Source organism: Macrobrachium rosenbergii, chromosome 21 (assembly GCF_040412425.1).
Source record: "Macrobrachium rosenbergii isolate ZJJX-2024 chromosome 21, ASM4041242v1, whole genome shotgun sequence".
Lineage (NCBI taxonomy): Eukaryota > Metazoa > Arthropoda > Malacostraca > Decapoda > Palaemonidae > Macrobrachium > Macrobrachium rosenbergii.
Window position 1 is genome coordinate 14,897,390 of NC_089761.1, and position 24,000 is coordinate 14,921,389.

At 36.6% G+C, this 24,000-nt stretch overlaps 1 protein-coding gene across 1 annotated transcript in view; it reads right to left on the reverse strand.

The window, feature by feature from the left end:
* LOC136849393 (cyclic nucleotide-gated channel beta-1-like) overlaps nt 1-24,000 on the reverse strand; it is a 45,801-nt gene that overhangs the window by 5,315 nt on the left and 16,486 nt on the right. The window contains exon 3 of the mRNA XM_067122745.1: nt 8,382-8,643. Coding sequence (XP_066978846.1) covers nt 8,382-8,643 — 262 coding nt within the window. The remainder of the gene's footprint in view (nt 1-8,381; nt 8,644-24,000) is intronic.

Sequence of the window (24,000 nt, forward strand, 5' to 3'; positions counted from 1 at the left end):
TATTATTATTATTATTATTATTATTTTATTACTCTGTATATGGTATATATTATTTTGTTATTTTTTTACTAGAAAATTTTAGCTTAACTCTTTCTTGACGGGTGAACATTATTATTATTATTATTATTATTATTATTATTATTATTATTATTATTATTATTATTATTATTATTATTCAGCTATTTTATTTTCATTCCTTTTTTTGTTTTTGACCTAATTTTTATCACTTTAAATTATGTCAACACCACCATCTTATGGATTAATGAAGTGTATTATAGCATCTGAGCGTATTGCTGGGAGTTTTATTTGTTAATAGAATGAATTATCAGTACGTTAAGGTTGCTACACGCCCTGATAGTATAGTGAGTGAATATTCTTCAATGTACAATTTAATGAACTATATTTTTCAGTAAATGTTTCTAAGTTTAGTATCTATGAACTCAGTCTGTGATCACGTGTGAGAATTGAAGCGTATAACGCCATTTCAGACCTGTGAAGTTTAACCTGGAATATCGTGATGAAGAATAATTATTCATTTTGGAATTCCAAGGTTGAGGATACCTTTAGCATTAATAACCCTTTAACAAGAAGTTGGTTTGACCAGTTTTACAAGAATTTGTCAAGAACTTCTTGTATACCGCTTTAAACAAAAAATTCTGATTCGCATTTACTATAATGGGTTAGGTGGGCAAATACTCTCCAGTGGTTTATGGTAAATTCACACCTAAAGTAAGTCCAATAAACCATGAAAAATACTTCTCACTCTCCTCACACTGTCGACTGAAAAAAAAAAGCCTCTAGAAAGTAATTGAAAACAAATATTGCCTTTAGACAGACATACAATGCTTCGCTCACTGTTCATTCTTTCGTCTGATTCCTCCCTCCTCCTCCTCCCCCTCCTCCTACGTTCCTTAAAGTTTCTTGACCACCACCTTTTGTTTGCCTCTTGATTTCTCTGGCCGACCTTTCCTCTCGCTCACTGCTGCCATTTGTCCGTCTCCTCCGCTCGGCTCTTTCTGATTGCTTCTCACGGCGGGATTTTTTCCCCCCCTTTTTCTACTCTCTTGATTGCAGACGATTTTTGTACTTCCCTTTTGGACAATTATGTCCGTTTTTATCGGCGACGTTCCTGCACCGTTCCTTTTTCTTGGAAGCCGAGAGTATTTTAGTGTCGACGCTTTTGTTTTTGTTTCCTTCTTCGATTACGTAGAATTTTTTAACGTTTCACATCTGGGTGATTATGTGCGCTCGTTGTTATCGTCACTGACCCTATCTTTTATTCTTATTTTAAGCGGTTGCGTTTATTGGTTTCCTTTACTTTTCGACATCATTTGACAAACGACTACAATTCTTCTCGATTTGGTAAGCGTCTCGCCCTTTTGTTCGTCAGATGATGTTTATATACTTTAAATACTACTCTGAGGGGTCTGCGCGATATTGGGGTCACCGCTTTGAAGTGCCAAGTGCCCTTGACCTTAGGTCGTAACTGTGACTCTGATCTTCAGTGGCCTTGAATTTCTCGTTAGTCGTTTTGGAATTGAAATTGAGGACTTTAACTGATTATATCAGTGCTCATAGTTAATGTAGATCTTCACCTGTGAACATCATTTTCAACTGCTAAAATTACTGGTATTCACTGGAGCCGGTAAGAGACTATTGACCCTGGTTTTAAGTTTCATAATTAAAATTTTACAAACAACTTCACACAAATCAAAGTTCGTTTGCTCTCTCTGACTCCAGGCCTTTTTGGGGGAAATCAAATTGAAAGTTTAGCTGATGATAATTTCCAATTCCGTTTACGTAGACTCTCCACTGACATCTTTCCCGATGTAGGCAACAAGCTCCTATCCCTTAACTTTCTCGTTTTCAGTCACTTGTTTTTTTAAGTGTTTTCCTTGTAATATTGCTTTTATCATCGTGATTATCATGATAGCTTAAGCTTTAAGCTTTTACATAGTCGGGTGTTTAGATATTTACTTTTCAGGACCTGCCCAAATCAATCGTCTGACTTTACAAATGAATCCTTTAAAAATAACGCAGTTGCAAGCACTCTGACTGTAGTAACTAATAGCTACTGGTTGCAGATGTTAAACTGTTCTTTATGAAATCTTTGAACTCACTGCCCTGTACCTTACTGAACCTCTCCTTATTTGTCTTAACCTCTAATCAAAGGTCAAAGCTTTCAATAAAGATGTTATGTGCTTTGTGAATTATTGCATAATCGCTCTTTTCGTGATTTTTCCCCATAAATCATAAGTCAAGGCTGTTTTTCGATATGGTGATTCTTTCAAGCAATGTCGTCCGTGCTGTAATTTTTATCATTACTAGTGTCACGCTGCTGCAATGGATTTCAATAATATAAAAATTAGTGTTAAAACTGTAATATTGCAAATACTCGTATTATCTACTTTGTTGCTCTTATTGTATACTGTTTTTAAAGATAAAATAGCTCTATTTCAATCTGAATATTATATTCAAAACATAATGTCTGCCCCGCTGGATAAGCTAAAAATTTCACCCATCCAAGGAAAAGGGAACCCTTGTTATGAAAATGTTTATGCTTTTCCTCAAACAAATAAGCATGTAGTTTATAAAACATAAACTCATTTATAAAACTTACTTTTAGCCAATGTATTTGTAAAGATAGTTTACACAGTTCGCCAATTCGATGACAGAGCCGTGTCCTTGATTAAATTATCTCAGTTTCCCAAGGTTAAGACTTCGGCTATTTTCGGATATACTAGATTCACTCCAGACCCAGGCAGAATCTATTTATGCTTAATGTCATCGTTTTTTATCATTAATGCCTCCGCAGGGTTGCAGTGTTCATTTGCATCATGGAGAGTGTGTTCACTTCCCTTCAGGCTCTCTTTATTCTCGTCCAATTTTTTTTTCTCTTGGTACTCTATTGGAGTTTTACTTACTGTACTGTAGATACAACTTTCTTATACTTCTTGTGTTTCCTCAAGTGTACTCAAGACATTTTTTCTTCAGTACCTCATACTCTGGGATGCTTTCATTTTCTTGAAAGAGGGAAGCTCTTTAACAGTTTATGCAAAGGAACTTTGACTACCTGTTAAATGTATCGCCAAAATAGATATAAATTTTTACATTAAAAGTTCTCGTTACTTATTTGTATAAACGAGTGTCATTCGCAATGAGCACCTCCTTATTTATTAAATGTGTAAAACGAAACTACTAGTAAGTGGAAATAGTTTTTCGAACGCTTGTGACGTTTTGGGGCAAGACTGGAATTTCATAATTGCCTATAGCTAGTATCCTTCGGCTGCTTTAGTGTCATTATTTTAAAAAAATTAAACATTCATTTGGATGAGCAGAAAGTGGTTGCATTTTGGAGAAGTCATGACAAGCTGCGTGCTAGTAATCTTAATCTGTAGCTAGTTGAGGCTACTACCGCAAAGGCACTTTGGCCAATTATGAGTGAGCTGTCGTACTGAAAGTTTGTTCAGGGACTTATTCTAACTGATATATTGAGGCCAAGTTTGTTGTTAGTAGCTCTTGGGCCTTGACTGTGAAGTGGTTGCCAGTCTTGAGTAACGGAATTTGGGATCTTTCCTAGATAGAGACCCCCAAGGGTTTGTTTAGTACAAGCCCGTTGGTGATTACCGTAAAAACGCAAACAAAAGACTGTAAATATCATAAAGATAATGACCCCCAAGAAATATTAGTCGTAGACAACGACCCCTGAAAACACTTGGGGGTCACTATCTAGGAAAGACCCGAAATTTGTAGCATCATGACAATATGGGTTTTCGTCTAGTAACTTGCTTGGCCAGATCTCGAAAACGTTACGAAAACGTATTTCTAGGACGTTTGTTGTTACTGATTAAGCTGGCTTTATGCTAGCACGGGCTCTTGCTCATAGAGCAGCCCGCAAATCTAGGACGTAGCTAGTCAATATCCTTAAGAAGACGCAGTGGGGCTTACGCCTGGAAGAGCTAAGAACGCGTTAACTGAAAAATATACATATATATATATATATATATATATATATATATATATATATATATATATATAAATAATATATAAAAATATATATATATATATATATATATATATATATATATATATATATATATATATATATATATATATATATATATATATATAAAGGTAAAGATTAGTACGACAGTATCAATACGTTGAGCAGAATCGATCCGATAGCGTGATGTTTAACAGAAAAACCATTGTTATGAATACAGTGAAATAACAGTAATATGCTTGATGAGATATTACCAAAGAAAATACCGGTGGAAAATTCGATACTGGGGGATGAAAGATAATACAGAAGAGAAAAAAGGAAGAGAAGCGAAAAATAGGAAGAATGAGAGAGAGAAAAAAATTGGAGAGATAGAGAGGGGTGTGCAAGAAGGGGAGACCAGGAACGAGAGACAAAAGAAAGTAATTAATGCGCAAAAAATTCTCCGGGAGTACTCTGAGAGAGAAAAGGTTTTTACAAAAAGCTGGAGTGTTCCGAGTCTGGGATTTTCATTATTTGTGGAGAAGAAGAAGAACTTGGTTGTAACTGATAAATCCATAATCCAGGAGGTTATTGCTGTGAGAGAGAGAGAGAGAGAGAGAGAGAGAGAGAGAGAGAGAGAGATCTGGGGATTGTTGGTTGCAAGAAAGTTGGCTTTATAGTCGAAAGGTCACCATTAACGGAAAGAGAGAGAGAGAGAGAGAGAGAGAGAGAGAGAGAGAGAGAGAGAGAGAGAGAGAGAGAATTTAATTATTTAATTTCCGTTGTTTATGTATTGTATTTACGATGGAATGAAAACTTTTATGCTTTCCTAAAAGTGCATGAAGAAATACCTGAGAATATTTACGTATAGTTAGATGAAATACTGACATCAAGAGAAAGTCGTTTAAAATATACACCGACGTCATAAACACAGAGAGAGAGAGAGAGAGAGAGAGAGAGAGAGAGAGAGAGAGAGAGAGAGAGAGAGAGAGAGAGAGCTATTGTGTAAATGAAGAACGAGTAAAAAGGACGGAGGATGCAAACAGAGAGGGGAGAGCAAATTTGTAAGAAATATGAGAGAGAGAGAGAGAGAGAGAGAGAGAGAGAGAGAGAGAGAGAGAGAGAGAGAGAGAATAACACAATGGAATAAAAAAATTCTGGGAAAACTAGAACCAGTCAAAAATGAATAGAACGCTAACGCTAATGGTTATTGTGGCGCGCTTATTGTGATGATAATGACTTTTACATATTTTGTAGTAATAATAATCATCATCATCATAATGATAATAATAATCTATTGCAGGTGACCTGACTTTTAGTATTGTGTTAATGATAGCAGTTTTTTCCAAGACGATGATGATGAAAAACTGCGATGGTGGTGGAGGGAAAAGATGGAGGTGTTCGAGGAGGAGGAGGAGGAGGAGGTGGAGGTTGAGGCTGAAGAGGAGGTGTTGGTGGTGGAGGAGGAGGAGGAGGTAGCAACAATGGGGGCGTCTTTGGACGTCGGGGGGAGCGGGTGGCGGGAAGAGTGGAGCCAGGCGGGTTCCGACATGTTCCCTTTAAAGTAGAGACGCCATTGTTTTCCTTCTCCAGCTGACGCACCGACACCCCTCATGCTTCGCCCTCCCCTTTTCATTGGCCCCCTCCCCTCTCCCCTCTTTCCCCTCTGCCAGATCCACTTCCCCCTCCTTCATTACTCCCTCCCGCTATCTCCGCTCCCTCCCAGCCTCCCTCCCGTTCCCACCAGAGGACTCTTTTTCACTTCTCGCATGTTCCCTATTCAACCGATCCGCCGCCGTCTCTCCTCTCGTTATTTGGAATTATTCGTCTTGCCTTACTCTGTCTTGCGCTTTCCTCTTCCTTACGTTTGTGATGTTGTGTATTCCACTTAGTAATTTACCTTTCTTTCCCATCATATTCACGGGACTTTGTCCTATAATATTTCTTACCTGTTTTTGATGATTTTATTTCAGTTTCTGTGCCCGATATAACTCTCTCTCTCTCTCTCTCTCTCTCTCTCTCTCTCGCGCGCTCTCTCTCTCGTCTCAGTTTTCATTCTCACCTTCCCCAAATCAGATTTACTTCTCCATGTCCCACCTGCAAACAATCAAAGCCATCCACTTTCCAATCCTTCATCTATATCCGAAAACCAACCTACCATTGGAGCACCCCCTCCCCCTCTTCTCGACCGGAGGACCGACCAAGCCCTAACCCCGCCCCCTCTCACCTTCCCTAAACTCCCGCCCGACACAACCAAGGCGACCCGACCTCGCCGAATTTCTCCCAGAAGTCGAAGATCTCTCTCTCTCTCTCTCTCTCTCTCTCTCTCTCTCTCTCTCTATTCATTCTTTTTCACCCTCATTCATCTCCCCCCCTTTGCCCCACCATTCCTCCCCCTCCTCCTCCTCCTCTCCTTTTTTTCTAAGATCCTATTAAGCAGGAGCAGTTTTGTTTACAGTAGGGCCGTCTCACCTCACCTACCTTGAGCCTTAACGAGCTAAAGTCTACGAAGCCTACAGCAGATTATATGATGGGGGCCTCAGAAAGCCTTGATTGTGGCCGTGGAAGGATGATAGCGGTCGTCAGAACTGGTATTATGTTCGGCCAATGAATGGATTAGTCGAGGTTTTAAAATCAAGTGCATTTTTTACTCTTAAATACATTATGTACGCTTTTTCCTGCGTGGAATTTTACTTATCTTGGATTTCCAAATGTTATAACTGGATTCCTGATGCTGAACTTTATTAGTTACTCACTTAGTACAAAAAATTCTATTGCTGTTAGGCTTACTAAATAATCGACTAGGATAGTTTGTATTGTGATTTGTGAAGCCAGTTCTTGGAAATCAGTCAACGGAAATCGCTGTATGCTTAGGGTATATCCTTCAGGGTTCAGGGTGTTTTTGCAGGGGAAATAAAAAGTTGGAAAGTGTGTTAAGTCGTATTGAAACTTGAAATAGGATGTGAGGTAAACCGAGTAAAGTAGGTTTCATACTTGTTTTATTTCTCTGCTTTGCCATTAGAGTCTGCTAAGTTTAGACACTTATCGTTTACACTGATTAAATTGCTCAATGGCGTAGGATTACTTCTTGTCATTATATGAAATACACCAGTCCTTTCACGTGCGTGTACTTTAACCGGGATAACAATAGTTGCAGCTATTTATCGGATTTTTTTGACAGAATTTTGATAACATAGTTGAAATATTCTTTCAACTGATTTACATGAAATATTCGTTCATCTGATTTACATTAACTAAAATCTTGTAATTTAGTAGTGGAAGAATTATATCATTTTGTTATATGTATTTATTTTGTAAATAAGCAGACTGTTCTCGGTCATGAGACATTGTTTCATTTTCCAACATGATAAATCTCACAAACGAAAAAATTTCTTGCCAGTGGTCATACCATAGTTAGTCATTGCAGTTGCTTAGTCTTTATACAGCTAAGACTTCGCTTCACCTATACCTGTACTGGGTAGGGTACGCCTTGTATTTTAACAAATATCATAAGAGCTAGATCCTGCTGAGTTTTTGTTATCAAGTTTCTCTGCATTCAGTGTTTTTTAACTGGATGCGATTTCTTTTTTAGCTGATAGGTAAGATGAGTGAAAGAAGAATCAGGGCAGTTAGCTAGCTAACTATGGTAGGGATTAGTTTAGAACGTTAAGTATTATTAAAAGTAATGTAAAGTGTGGTTTAGCCACAATTTCAATTTTTCTTACTATGGTCTTATTATGAACATATTACAATACTGATTTTACACTATATTAACATTGTAAATTGTACAGATTACATATTTTAACTTTTATTTCTTAATAGTATAACTCCATTTAGAGAAAGTTGCAATTTTCCAAAACTGCGATTTGTAACTATTTTCACGATTTTTTTTTCGGTGGCTGTTAACGTTCGTTTGACCCCAAAAGGTGCGACGTACAGCTTTATTTTGGTTCATAGGATTTTTTGAATCCTGGTTAAATTATATCATAATTATGATTTAAATTCCGAAGTCGGTGAGCGCTAAGTGGGATTTCAACCAAACAGGACACTTACTTTCCTTAAAGCATATCTGTAAGATGATCTAACTGTGACTCATCTTTATCTACTTTCCTTAAAGCATATCTGTAAGATGATTTAGCTGTGACTCATCTTTATCGACGGTATAGAGAAAGAAATCGCGAAATACTAAAGGGAAAAACCCGACCAGACTATGCATTGCCCTCCCTGGAAACATCTCTGAACTTGTAGCCTAAAGCGATCAATGATACAAAAGAGTTCCTAAAATGTGAAAAGGAGGTATATTCATTGGCTGGTTGTAGATTCATAGAAGTCTTTGCTCCGCTTTCACGTCTAACTCGGAGGAGCGAATGAAAATACATTAGTATTCTCCCACACGAACCTGAATGAAGAAGATGGGAGAGAGGAGCAAAGCCCAAAAGACGCCATCTTTATTGCACAACCTCTTCAGGAATGACAAAAGATCATTTTGAGGGGACCTCCCGGCCAAGCGGGGGACGTTGCCTGCCGGCGGCGTTGCAAGAGGCCCCTGCTGCTGCTGCTGCTGCTTCTGCTGCTGCTTCTGCTTCTGCTGCTGTGCTGGAGTTTCATGATTTTCTTGTTTTGTTTCTCCGCTGTTGACGCTGTTCTCACGTATTTTTCTCCTGATGGTTATTACGCTGACACTTTCGCTGAGGAATTTTTATTTGTCTTTCCGCACATCGTGTATTTTTTTTTTATCACATTTTTTATTACGTTTGTTACCCACTTTTTTTTATACTCATGTTCCTTCCCAAACAACCTCTCGTCAATATGAAGCGCACAATTTTCTTTATTGTTGCTGCTTTTCCAGTTGATTCTGCAAGTTTGTTTTATTATTTTCTCTGTAGCTCGTTAGTGTATTTTTTTCCTTCATTTTCCTGATGCTTCTGGGTATTTGTTTTTGTTTGTTGTGTCTCTCTCTTTAGTGAAACTTCCGTACATTTTAGATATTTATATTTAGACGGTATTTCTTACTGCCTTCAGACCCTACTTTTCTTGCCATTTTCCTGGTGTCTCATATTTCTTATTGCTTTACTTTCTGTTTTCAGAATTAATGTTCTGAAAACAATTGATATTCTCGATACTAATCGTGCTGTTTTAGGTGCTGATTTTAGCCACTTTTCGTGATTCATTTACATATTTTTAGTTTTCTGTAAAAGAAAACTACTCTGCCTGCCTTGTCTGTCCGTCCGCCCTCAGATCTTAAAAACTACTGAGGCTAGAGGTCTGTAAATTGGTATGTTGATCATCCACTCGCCAATCATCAAACATACCAAATTGCAGCCCTCTACCCTCATTAGTTTCAATTTTATTTAAGGTAAAAATTAGTCATTATCATACGTCTGGCAGCGATATAGGTACCAACAACATAGGCCACCGCCGGACCGTGGCAGAGTTTCATGGGCTGCGGCTAAGAGTTTCATGGGCTGTAGCTGAGGCCACCACCGGACAGAAAACTCGATTGCGCCAAAGAAGCTTCGGCGCATTTTATGTTGCTAATGGTTTCGGCAATTGCTTTTGCAATCTAATCTTAAAATCTCCCTCTTGCTGCTTTTCCTGAGACTTCTTGATGATGCTGCTTTTTAATTTGCTGTTGCTACTGTTGCAGGTATATGAGCTTTCTACTTTATCTGTTTTATTTTGACTCCGTTTTCGTTGACTTTCTTGCTGGACCTTCGTCTTGTATGCCTTTTTTAAATATTTGACTTTACTACTTAAGCTATCTTGACTGCCAGCGTTGGTTCGTGGCTTGAATTCATTGGAATTCTATGGAACGACTGCAAATTTACGGTAGCACTTATATAGTGCTGATGTTACTTACCATCATTTTTTGTCCCTTGACTCCAAGCCAGCAGCTACCGTACCACTGCCTTCTCCGGGGGTGCATTTACTCAGCACTTTTAGTTTTACCGAAATATCCACATGAATTCCCGAATATAATTACAGTAATTAAGTAGCCTGACCTTACCTCAGGGTAAAAATTTTACTCTCGACATTTGCTGCGATACTTCAGTGACCATACAACCGCAACTGAGACTATAAAAAAATGTTCTTCGTTTTCCATTCTCATAAGCTTTATTTAGATAATTTTCCTTCTTAAAAAAACGAAGTATTATCATTCACTGGATATGTTCATTTGCTGGGGCGGCAATTCCTCCTCAGTAGCATGATTTATTATCCAACAACAATCTATCTTAGCTTCTATTACACAGCACATCTTTACGAGTAGAAAACTTAAAGTTTAATCTTAAAAAGTTATTTCTTACCGAACTACTTTAAATAGCAATCATTCTTACACACCCAGGAATCTCGCCCTCGACACTCGGTAGGCGAATAGATCATCAAATCTTAATTACAACGTTTAACGGTCGAGTAGGAAATCTGCCCTTCTTAGAGGACCAGCGGAGCCCTGGCAATCTCATTAGGAGCGCTAACTAAAGTATTGATCCCAACGCCACCAGACAGAGAAAAATTTAAAAAGAAGAAGAAATGCTGACGGTGCCTTCTATGGCAGAGTTGCTTTTTTTTATTCTCTCTCCTTCTCCTCTTGTTTTCTTGGTTCCTCTTGAAGGCTCGTTTTGTAAATGGGTTTATCCGCTGTTTTATTAAGAAGTTTCGTCTTGCTTTGAGTGTCTTTGCGTGGCTTAATCGCATCTAATACTCCGCTGTTTTCGTTACTGGTTTTGGTTCGGAATTTTCAAGGTTGGGACGATCAGCGTTCGGGGGGACTAAGCTGCGACAATTAATCAGCGGTAGACCCATAATGCTTTGCACAAAGTAATCAACAATTGTGGTTCTTTATTGAAAACTACAGTGGGATAGAAAGAGTGCCTGAAATATATGTAAAAATTAATCTAACTTCTGAAATTGCAGAAATTTCTCTTCTTTTTATATCTGGTAACTCTACGAGACAACCACTGCTTGCGGATGAGTAATCACTAAGATTTTATTAGCTCTAACTATTGCACTGGTCCCGTGTAAAGAGGGAACTTTAGGCAAATGTCATTAGACCCCACTTTACCCCTGAGGACGTAAGAGAATTATGGACATGTTAGTAAGTCAGCTGTTGTCAGCCGCAATCAGCTTGAGCTAACGACCTAGTCTAAACGGGAAGGTGCAAGGTAATATATATATATGTATATATGTATATATATGTGTGTGTGTATATTTACATATTTATATATATACATATATGTATTGTATACATATGTATATATATAAATATTTACATATCTATTTATATTATATATATATATTATATATATTATATTATATATATATATATATATGTATGTATATGTATATACATACATACATATATATGTGTATATATATATATATATATATATATATATATATATATATATATATATAAAACTCTCTCTTGACAGTCCAGTGGTAGGTAAGAGAACTCGTCACTAAAGTCAGGGTAATTGCTGTTGGGTCCATTTAACAGATATATTTTCTTTTCGGTATTATTTCCGAGGTAGAGCAAATTGGGTACTGAATGACATTTGTAGCTTGGATGTTTGTGAGTGAAAAAGATGTCACAGTGATGTTATGTACACACACGCACACCCACACACACACACACACATATATATATACGTACTGTATATATATATATATATATATATATATATATATATATATATATATATATATATATATATATATATATATATATATACTGTATATATATACGTGTGTGTGTGCGCGCGCGCGTGTACATACATAGTTTTCGGCAGAATATTAAAAACTCCTGAGAGGTTTTAAAAATTGAGATGTTATCAAAATATTTGTGTGTGCATACTAAAATGGCTGCGGGAGCAATAATGAGTCATAAAAATGAAACTGAATAATTAACATGAAATGCAATACAAAAGCATTTCGTTGTCACATCTTATTCCTTTTCTTTAGATTCCCGTTTCAAGACTTCTGTATTTCGTGGTCGATAGGGACATAACAATAGACCAAACTTGGAGAGCGAATTTGGAATTGCTAGGCAACTTGGATGGCCCTACCGTCGTTAAGTATACCTTAGTTTTACCAGACCACTGAGCTGATTAACAGCTCTCCTAGGGCTGGCCCGAAGGATTAGACTTATTTTGCGTGGCTAAGAACCAATTGGTTACTTAGCAACGGGACTTACAGCTTATTGTGGAATCCGAACCACATTATAGCGAGAAATAATTTCTATCACCAGAAATAAATTCCTCTAACTCTTCATTAGCCGGCCTGAGACTCGAACTCGGGCCTCGGACGTTTTTAGAGAGCCAGAAGAAGGACAGACAGATCTGTCAATGTTCCAGCAATTTTCTCTTAACGCTCCCCCCCCGCTATTATATATCAGTTTTCCAATAAAATCCTTTAGCTGATAAAAATGTCCTGACTCGCCTCGGGGGTATATTGGCAAAATAATAAATTTACGGAATCAATTCATCAATTTTAAGTAATAAAATAGTTTTATTTGTTCACTGTTGGTGAGCAGGGGAAACTGAGGTGACGTGGGTGGCAGTTCAAAATTTTCGCACCACCCAAGGGGAAAAAACATCTGTCCTATTTTGTTTTAAATTTATTGCTCGGCCGTCACTGTGGAGTGTGTTCCTAGTCATATTTCAGAGAAGTATGAGGTAACTGCGAGTAATAAAGCAGAATGATACAACTCTACAGAGAATGTGGTATTTGGATAGTAGATGGAGCTGAGTCATATTCAAATCTTGTACATTTTTAAAATCAATTTTAAACAACTGCATATTTAATCCTAAATATCTTGATATCATCACAGCAATCAAATTTCAAATTTTTAATGAAAAAGAGGACTAAATTATTAATTTCCTTAAAACTAGCATCATGGTATCATAGACCTATGTCTGATAGCTTAACCTAGAGTTAAGGCATGTCTTCTTTTGATGAGAAGCTCCTAATTAGAATAAACATCTTTTCTTGTTTTTGTTTCACATCTAGGCATAAGTAGGAACGCTTAAGGATTTCCGTGATGCTTACCCAAATCTCATTGCATTTCTCTTCCTTATCCATTTCCTCCTACCCCTGTATCCTTTCTGAGAGTCCCATGTCCCTCAGGCTATTTGAGGGTAAGTCGTCTTAGGAATTATTGATTCAAACCAAACCCTGCTCTTTGTACCATACTTTAACTTAAATACTCGGCCAAGACCAGTACCCTTAGTGATACGAGTTCAAAACGTACGGTAACAATAGGGTAAATAATTACATTTTATACTCTCTGAAGGTCTGAGTATAACAACATTGTCTTGTATGATACATTGTGAAAGAAAGTTCCTCTAATTTCTCTGTGAGTTACGGTATATGTATGATTACATCAAGGTACATCTCCTTATAGCACAATCCCCTTTTGGAGAATTGTACATCGCAATTTGGTCTGGTTCTGTTCATTAGTCCGGTTGATAAAATTGGTGAGGTGCCGAATTGTTTACTATTGTAGGGTATTAAAGACTATGGGTTTTTTACCAAGTAAATATCTTAGACGAAGATCATATATATATATATATATATATATATATATATATATACAGTATATTATGATAAATATATAGGAAACAAATATATATATATATATATAATATATTATATATATATAAAATAACTTATGAAACAAAAGTACTTTTACCATGTTATTGTGTAAAAGACTTTGTACATAAGTCTCTCTCTCTCTCTCTCTCTCTCTCTCTCTCTCTCTCTCTCTCTCTCTCTCTCTCTCTCCCCTAATATAATCATCTTTTTTATGAAAGCCAGCCTCTCATCCCTTGAAGAACAATAGCAGCTCTGGACATTTCGTTTGCTTTAGGCTAGCAAGTACTGATGAATTTGAATTAGTTCTCATTGTTGTTTGTCCGTTTCTCTGCAGCGTTGTTATTATGATTATTATTAAAGCAGATCTGGATCTCAGAAAATCCGACAGCATTAGACAGTATTTGTACCGATAAACCATTTAAAGTTTCCGCAACAGTCCCTGCATTAAGATTTACTGATGTATTTGGATTTATTATCAGTTACACTAAATTTGTGCTGTTGCTTCAAGTGTAATATATATATATATATATATATATATATATATATATATATATATATATACTGTATATACTGTGTATATATATATATATATATATATATATATATATATATATATATATATATATATATATATTATATATATATATAATATACATATATGTATGTATATATATACATATATGTACTGTATATATATATCTCTCTCTCTCTCTCTCTCTCTCTCTCTCTCTCTCTCTCTCTCTCTCTCTCTCTCTCTCTTTCCAGTAGTTTTGCGTTAATGATGAGTGATCTCTCTCTTAATAGACGTTATGGCAAATGTTGCAACTGCTAATTCAGGATTATAGTTGTCGATTTTTCTTTGGTGATAAACTTTAACATCACATGATGTAATTTTGCTAAGGTCACTGACTGCCAACTCAAATTTTAAGAAACTTATCCTGATATATTGCTATCCCTGCAATACCTATTTTTTGGGTATTCCATAGGCCTACATAAGCTAACCTCATCCTGACGAGACGTATTATGAAAATGACAGTTAATTTGTGGTCATTTCTTTTTGTTTTGTTCAGCTTGAATAGAGACGCTCTTTTTCAACTGTATTCGTTGTTTTGATCCATTTACATTTTATTTACGCTTCCGTTCGAGTTCCCGACGGTACATAACGTCCATAGAGTCGAGACCTGCTCTCTTCTCTTTTTATTAGTATTATCATTTTTCGCTGAATGGGTACACTGGTACACAAATATATATATAATATAATATAATATAATATAATATAATATAATATAATATAATATAATATAATATATATAATATAATATAATATAATATAATGGTGGGCCTCACCCGAGGACCGGTTTCAGTAGTCAGAAAACCATCTGTGACGGGGGCAACTTCCCTTTAAGGAATTTCCATCTATTGAAAGCTTTTCCCCCGGCTACATTGTATGAAAACGGGCAATTGAGGTCTGAATAGGCCAATCGTAAGGGCGCTTTCTCAAAGGACACTTTCCATCGCGAAAAACTCACGCAAGACAGTCATCTAGATTCATTACACCGTTACTTGGTGCGAAAATTCTTAAGCCACTGAATCTATAATAGTGTATGTGTCTAAGCATAGGTTACAAGGGCTTAGATACGTTCATGTAGATAAGCAGCAGACAAAAATATTAGTTCTAGTCCATAGTTTGGCAGGTTGTTAAAAACCTGAATCACTATCTGAATGGAAACCCAAGCAACCCATCTGTCCACAAAACTCCATAGACCTCCACTTATAAATTTGCTAAATATCATTTGGGTAAATTTAGATACAGATATGGCCTGTGATTTTTGTCCAACGAACATTAGAATACGTTGCCAGAGTGAAAATTGTATCCAACTCTTTAGCTTGCTATATTCCCCAAGGGAAAAAAGATATCTATATATATATGTGTGTTTGTGAATTTTTATCATATCACCGTGGCATATTATATACAAACATTAAGCTACAAACATCGTATAATATCCAATTCGCCCTACTTCGGGAATATCACCGAAGAGGAATTATAGGTGATGAATTGTTTGGTACCTAAGAAGTGACTCGAACATTCGACAGTAAGGACAAACGACTTCCAGTCGACGTTCAAAACCATTCGACTATCAAGAGCGCGCATTGGATATTAAACGACATTTTTAGCTTAATGTTTGTATGTATATATATACTTATATATATATATATATATATATATATATATATATATATATATATATATATATATATATAGAGAGAGAGAGAGAGAGAGAGAGAGAGAGAGAGAGAGAGAGAGAGAGAGAGAGAGACTCGAAAATTATTCTTTCCCAATCCTGACAGATGGAGCGGCGGGCACGAGTTGACGAAAGCCGACATTTTCTCCACCTTTAATAAAGATCTGAAGTGTGATTTCCGCTGAGTGGAATTCGATGCGGATTTGTGTTGGTGCTTTATCTGCTCGTTGCGGGGCCGTGATGGCGAAAAGCCTTTAAGAATCGTGTGCATTCGCATTACCGGAGAATAGAGGGCAGGGTTTAAAGAGTTCCATTTACGATAATTGTGACCTTGAATAGAGCAATATCGACCTTTCAGAGATTCTCTTTTTAGGTGCGTAGGTATTTCTTAAGTGAATGGAACGGGAGACTTGCAGTCGAATATATTTCAAAGTATTCAGGTATTATAGACGATTAATGTATTTGTAAGAGACAGCCGTATATTTTAAGTAAACGGCTATAAATTCTAGATATTCCACGGGCAAGGCAGAAGCGTAATATTTTTCTTCTTTTATCTCCTGAACCTCTCATACATGGCCGTTGCCTCTTCATCTCGCCAATCGCGCCTTGCCTAATCCCCTCTTTTATCTCTTATCTCTACCATCTCCCCTACCTTTCTCCTCCTTTTCTCCCTATCTCCTCCCTTTCTCCAATCCTTCTCCCCGCTCTTCTCTTTCTCCTTCGAAATCGATCCTAAATTTAGACGAGAAGCGGCATCAAAATAATTACCAGTCTACAACCGGTGTATTTACTTTAAAGCCGACGCATGATTCCTAGCATCAAGCAGCCTCTCTCTCTCTCTCTCTCTCTCTCTCTCTCTCTCTCTCTCTCTCTCTCTCTCAGCCTCCCTCCCTTCTCCCCTCCTCCCCTCAGACGACGCCGACGCTCTTGTCGGTAAACTCTCCAAGTCTCGCCTTTTTTGGACCAGGTGTAAGACGTCTTAAAAGATCCCGTTTCCAGGAATTCATCCAACTGGATTGCCAAAATAAAAATAGTTATTCCGCTGCGGTTTTAAAGTAGCAGGTGGAAGTTTCGTATATTTCAAGGGATCGTGATGTTTACCTGTTTATCTAACCGTCTAGCGATGTATCTAACAGCCCGCATGATTCAGTGTACGTGTTTATACCTGTATTTTCAGTTGTAAACATGATACATATTCAAGCATTTACACCGAAGATCTGATTAAAGTACCTTCATTCTACATCGTTATCTATGTGCTAGTGGTGACAGAGAGGCTGGCCCCGGACTAGAAGACAGCAAGCCTAACCGTGGAGTTGAATACCCGTAGACTATCGTTGTTGCACACATACATATACATTAAATACATAATATATGTCTGTATGTATGTGTGTATATATATATATGTATATATACATATATATATATATACACATAATTCATGCGCTTGCAATATAAGTAGATATTAAATTGCTTGAATTCAGTCTACACAAGACTGCCTTTTATTGACTTTGCATTGTCAGATTAGTTGCGTTTTGTTGAAGATGTATGCAAGCCGATGATAAAATCAGCTACGTTGACGAATCCTTACAAATAGCTGTTTAGATATATAAGGAAGCTCTGGGAATTTTCCGAAGTTGGAATTAATAGACTCCAAAGTATAAAGTTTTCGAATGCTCCTTCAACACTCTCGGGTATTATTTTTTGTGTTTTGTTGGGAAACGAAAACATACGTTCTTGAACAACTGACTAAGTACCACTCAACACTACCACCCATCACTATTTTTTATATAATGCAAGTGAGGGTCCATAAGAACCAAATCAGGAAGAGAAAACCATATTTTTAATATCCCCTACGTGCACCATTTAAAAGATCTGTTTTTTATAGATGAAATATAGTTTGTAATTAATGTCATTAAAAATAGTATTTTGATGACCGAACTGTGCGATTAACTGGTTGATGTTTTGAACGCCGATTTAAATGACAGTTGTTGGGGTAATTGTCATCACAGGGTAGTTCGCGCAGCGCCAATAATTTCTCTGAAGTACTGAAGTACATACAGTAAATTACAGGCTATCGTGAAGAGGAGAGAGAACGTGAAAATAATCCCATCAGTTTGGGGCAGAAACCAATTTGACAGAAGTTTGGTAACGGGAATCTAATGCATATATCTGTTTATTATATAAGAAGGTAAAAATAATGGCTATTATTCTAGAAGGTAAAAATTATGACTTTTTGCCAAAGTCCTAATACTAACTCTAAATGTTTATTTTTTTAAAGATGGTGGCAAGAGGAGTAAAACGGATCTTTCCTAATGGATCAATTTAGGTTGGCCATTTTTTCCACTCAAGAATTACAGTTAGTAACGTTAGAAATATTTCCTAGTGAACGTCTGGCAGTAATTTAAAAAAACACTAATCTTATGGTCAATAAATACACGAAATCATGAGACAGGTGAGAAAAATAATAACATAAAAATGTACAGCATAGAGCTTGGTAGCAGATTATTCTAAAAGAGCCACATTAGATAAAATACGAGTATATCAAAGGCAGATAGTGGTGGCGAGATCCGATAAGTAATAAGTGAAAAGACTCATTTGTCGAGACGAAACCCAACTAGCGAAGCAACGCCAAGGCGAACCCAGAGTATGAGATTTTACGATCTCTATTTACTGATGGCATCAGGCAGCTTTTGAAGGCCGATTGAACAAGCGCTCTCCAGAGAGAGGGGAAAGAGAGAGAGAAAGTGCCAAGCCCACCCACCCCGTTCAGTACACACACCCAGACCTAACTTTTGTCGCCTTTGTCGTTCGATGGATAAATGAGACGTCGCTGGCAATAGTAGTGACAATAGCAAAATGCTATAGGTAACATTAGTGAAACATTATGGGGAACTCTTACGATATGTTAAAGTCACAGTTGTGAGGCATTATGGGTAACAATATGAATGTTCTGAGTAATCTTGGTGTTATGTTAGGCGCCGTGAGAACCAAACTTAACAGTGTTGAAAAACTGTTGGTGTTAATGAAGTGTTTCAGGGACGAAGCGACAAGTCATCCAACATTGGCCGATTACTCAACGTCATGCAACCAACTGCGTTCATTAGCTTAATTGATCGCTCATGGGACTTTTAACCGATTGACCTAGACTGTCCATGAACCCACTGTAGTTTGCTTTTTGATGATATTTATGTACAAGTTTGAAGTACTGGATTTTACTTTGAACTATCATTCCAAATCTGACAGTGAAAAATAAATGCTTACACTATGACATCTAACGTATTTAAGGTTGAGAAATACAGTGAATGCTTGCACTATCACGACTACTGTAACATATTCAAGGTTACAACACTGAGGTTACCCGTAATGTGTATGAATGTTATACACTATTTTGACTGAAATATACCAAAAGGTTGAGCTCCTAATACACGTAAAGACCAATATACCTTTTAATGCTTACTGAAGTACCAAAAACTAAATCAGCTTTATTATTCGCATAGTTCGGAAAATCACAAAAACACAACCTTGATATTCTGCCTAACGGTTTAGGAAATAAAACACAAACCCGGTATACAGCATCCCTGTTTACTTGACTGTTGGCCGAATAAAGTACAATATCAGACTTACTCGCCAAACATCTATGGAAATAACAAAATGTTATTTGTTCATGTACAGGAAGAGTAAGTTGATCACTCTTGTTCACTCAACGGCTGGGAAACAGCGCATAATATCAACAGTATTCGTCCAACTTTTCCTGAACCACTAGCACCTTCAGTCTTTTGCACCAACGGCTGGGGGAATAGCCTTCGCCTATCAGGTAATTTTAGCGTAAAACCTTTGGTATGATTTTGCAAATGCAGATCAAACAATATTGGTAATAGGAGCGACTTGTGAATATATCGAAGAAATGCGCATAAGCAGAAAGAGTGATTATATGGAACCATTTTAGAGTTACGAATGACAATGATGATACTGGCATAATCACCCTCCATTGAGGGGGATGGTATGTGCAATATTGTAGAAGGACAGCAAAACGCTGCTAATAGAAAAGGTTATTGAAAAATAACAGGTCTCAGTAAAAGAAAATATGTTAATATCATAAGAAAGCTCATTGCAAAAATGAACTAAGTAATATATGAGACAATCATAATGTAGCACTTGTGAAATAACGGAGCAATCATTAAGTAAAATGGCCGTATTAGCTACAAGAGTATTGAGAGAGGTGTTTACACGAGAGGCTAAAATTGGTTGATTAGCTCATGAGACGCTGAACGTTGCATTTTATTAACTCATCATTCCCCACCCCCTTTTTTGCGGTACTTTGTTGCAAACGTTGTCTAGGCTTAAAGTACGAGAGATACTAATAACTGTTTTTGCAAAAGAAACTATTTCAATGTTCCAGTCATAAAATATAGTTTTATTGCTCTATGACTATATGGTGAGTTTTTTAATGCTGATGTTTGGTTTATTTCCTCAGTATTAACATTATCATTTACAATTTAGAACTATACACATATAGAACAATGAAAAATCCGTTTTATAATAATAATAATAATAATGAGGACGAGACGGCTATACGGAACAGATTACCGATATGTGAAAAATCTGAACACACAATTACAGCTAAACACAGGAAAATTACAACCCAGCAATTACGGTGAAACCCCCACTAAAAAACAAAGAAAACAACTCACTTGCGAAGAGAGAATTTGGTCGTAACCTAATTTCGAATTCTCTGGAACAACTTATTTAGGAGACTTGAAATGTTAACCCTAGAAAGGTTAACTACTATGAAGTTCAACATACAAGGCAAACTGAAAGCTTACGCAATAAGAGGTACAAGGCAAACTGAAGCTTTTGTAAGAGGTACAAGGCAGACTGAAAACTTATGCAATAAGAGGTACAAGGCAAACTGAAAACTTATGCAATAAGAGGTACAAGGCAAACTGAAAGCTTATGCAATAAGAGGTACAAGGCAAACTGAAAGCTTATGCAATAAGTGGTTAATGCAATAAGAGGTACAAGGCAAACTGAAAGCTTATGCAGTAAGAGGTACAAGGCAAACTGAAAGCTTATGCAATAAGAGGTACAAGGCAAACTGAAAGCTTATGCAATAAGAGGTACAAGGCAAACTGAAAACTTATGCAATAAGTGGTACAAGGCAAAAAGCTTATGCAATAAGAGGTACAAGGCAAACTGAAAGCTTATGCAATAAGAGGTACAAGGCAAACTGAAAGCTTATGCAATAAGAGGTACAAGGCAAACTGAAAGCTTATGCAATAAGAGGTACAAGGCAAACTGAAAGCTTATGCAATAAGTGGTACAAGGCAAAAAAAGCTTATGCAATAAGAGGTACAAGGCAAACTGAAAGCTTATGCAGTAAGAGGTACAAGGCAAACTGAAAGCTTATGCAATAAGAGGTACAAGGCAAACTGAAAGCTTATGCAATAAGAGGTACAAGGCAAACTGAAAGCTTATGCAGTAAGAGGTACAAGGCAAACTGAAAGCTTATGCAATAAGAGGTACAAGGCAAACTGAAAGCTTATGCAATAAGAGGTACAAGGCAAACTGAAAGCTTATGCAATAAGTGGTACAAGGCAAACAAAGCTTATGCAATAAGAGGTACAAGGCAAACAAAGCTTATGCAATAAGAGGTACAAGGCAAACAAAGCTTATGCAATAAGAGGTACAAGGCAAACAAAGCTTATGCAATAAGAGGTACAAGGCAAACAAAGCTTATGCAATAAGAGGTACAAGGCAAACAAAGCTTATGCAATAAGAGGTACAAGGCAAACTGAAAGCTTATGCAATAAGAGGTACAAGGCGAACTGAAAGCTTATGCAATAAGAGGACTGGCTTTCACATAGCCTTCTTAATATAGCAACAACTTAGCACTGATGATCGTAATGAAGTTACTTTTAACAATATTATCACTATCATCACTATTATAGATTTAACAATATTATCACTATCATTACTATTATAGATTTATCATTCCGTTACTTGACCGTGGCGCTATTCATAAGATGAATATACAGTCATAGATGGTAATAGATGGGAGTGTAAGAAGGTGTTCAGACCCCAAGGACAGGACGTACCGTTCCGAAGCTTGAACTAACGTACCTGCATTGTGCTGTCCGATAGGAACAAGTGGTGAAAGAGGTTGGCTCGGGATGGACGACGATAAGTCTGAACATGAAGTTTATTAGACGTGTCCTTCCACGCAGAGAAGGATATTTGGATGGTCGTCCCTTTATACATACATACATACATACATACATGCATACATACATACATATATGTGTGTATAAAATGTGTATATATATAATATATGAGTATATAATATATATATATATATATATATATATGTATATATATATATATATATATATATATATATATATATATATATATATATATCACTTTTCACATACACAATTCTTCTGTGCATTAGTAAATTACTAAAGGACCTCATTCAAACTGGATGGTATCCAACGGAGTTTCTTATTCAGAATAAAAAACTCCGTTCAGATACCATCCAGTTTGAAAGAGGTCCTTTAGTATATATATATATATATATATATATATATATATATATATATATATATATATATATGAATGAGAGAGAGAGAGAGAGAGAGAGAGAGAGAGAAATGGAAAATGTGACTGCATTTCTAATTTTTAGAGACAACCAGATCCATTTACGCCAACTGCATTGGATTTCGATAGTGTCATTTTTGACAAATTTCAAGAACACCCATTGTAATATTTTCCGTAAAGAGCTGAGACCAGATGATGCTGCAAGATCACAGACACAAGACATTGTTTGCACTTGAAAAAAAAAAATTTCTTTTTATAATTTCTTCGACATTAAAGAACTGTTCTTTGTGATTGTCTTCTCCATCGAAGCCATTCGTTATATCCCTATCTCCTCATTTATTTAGCTTATAGTTGTTATTTTGAACCCGTTCATTTGTTTCTTCTATCATTCGTGCTTAAACTGTTGCAGTATCTTATTGTAGTTGGTTGCAGATTCTCTCTTTTTTCTTATAGGTTGACCGAATATTTATCTTATATACAATTCTCGAAATCAGATACACGATGATGAATACATTATTATTATTATTATTATTATTATTATTATTATTATTATTATTATTATTATTATTATTAACGCTAATGTTCCCATACCGTAAAAGTTAAGGATACCTTAGTTTTACCAGACCACTGAGCTGATTAACAACCCTCCTAGGGCTGGCCCGAAGGATTAGACTTATTTTACGTGGCTAAGAACCAATTGGTTACTGAGCAACGGGACCTACAGCTTATTTTGGAATCCGAACCACATTATAGCGAGAAATGAATTTCTATCACCAGAAATAAATTCCTCTAACTCTTCACCAGCCGGCCGGGGAATCGAACTCCGGCCCAGCGAGTGCCAGTCCACAGCTCTACCGACTCATCCAACGAAAAGGTTAAAAAAAATATGGTAATATAGAAGGTCGAGGAGGCTGGTTTGGATCCTGAGCCTGTTACGTATTGTCTACAACCTCGGATCAAGGGTTCTCCTTTCTGCATGCTTGCATTTGGGACAGTGGTGAGGGGGCTATCCCCGGGCTTGAGGACGGCAAATCTAAATCAGGAGTTTATCACCCATAGACTGTTTGTTATGAACGGAAAGAAATTATATGAATGCGTATTGTATCTTATTATGTATAGTCAGATCAGATCCCCTAAATCGTAGTCATTTTCATGTCTTCTAGATAATAATGGATTTTGTGACATAATGCCCTTTAGCGAATTTGATTAGTTTTCGATTTTGATGTGCTTGAAGTTCGGCCATGAAAAAGAACGGGGAAAGTATTTCGGACGTACATGTCTTATTTAATCAGCATATTTCATAATTTGTGGCATTATCCGGACACCATAGCTATGTTTTTAATTTGCTAATAGGACAAATGTAGGTAAATAAGAAAGGTAATTTGATTTTTAAATCTTTTCCAGTTATTTCTCCCATTGGTAATTATTTTATTTTTATTTTTTTTTGTCTAAGAACACTGTCAACAGAATTGACGCAACACTAAATAATAAAAAACCATATAGCAACACACGCATATGCTCTCTCTCTCTCTCTCTCTCTCTCTCTCTCTCTCTCTCTCTCTCTCTCTCTCTCTCTCTCTCTCTCTG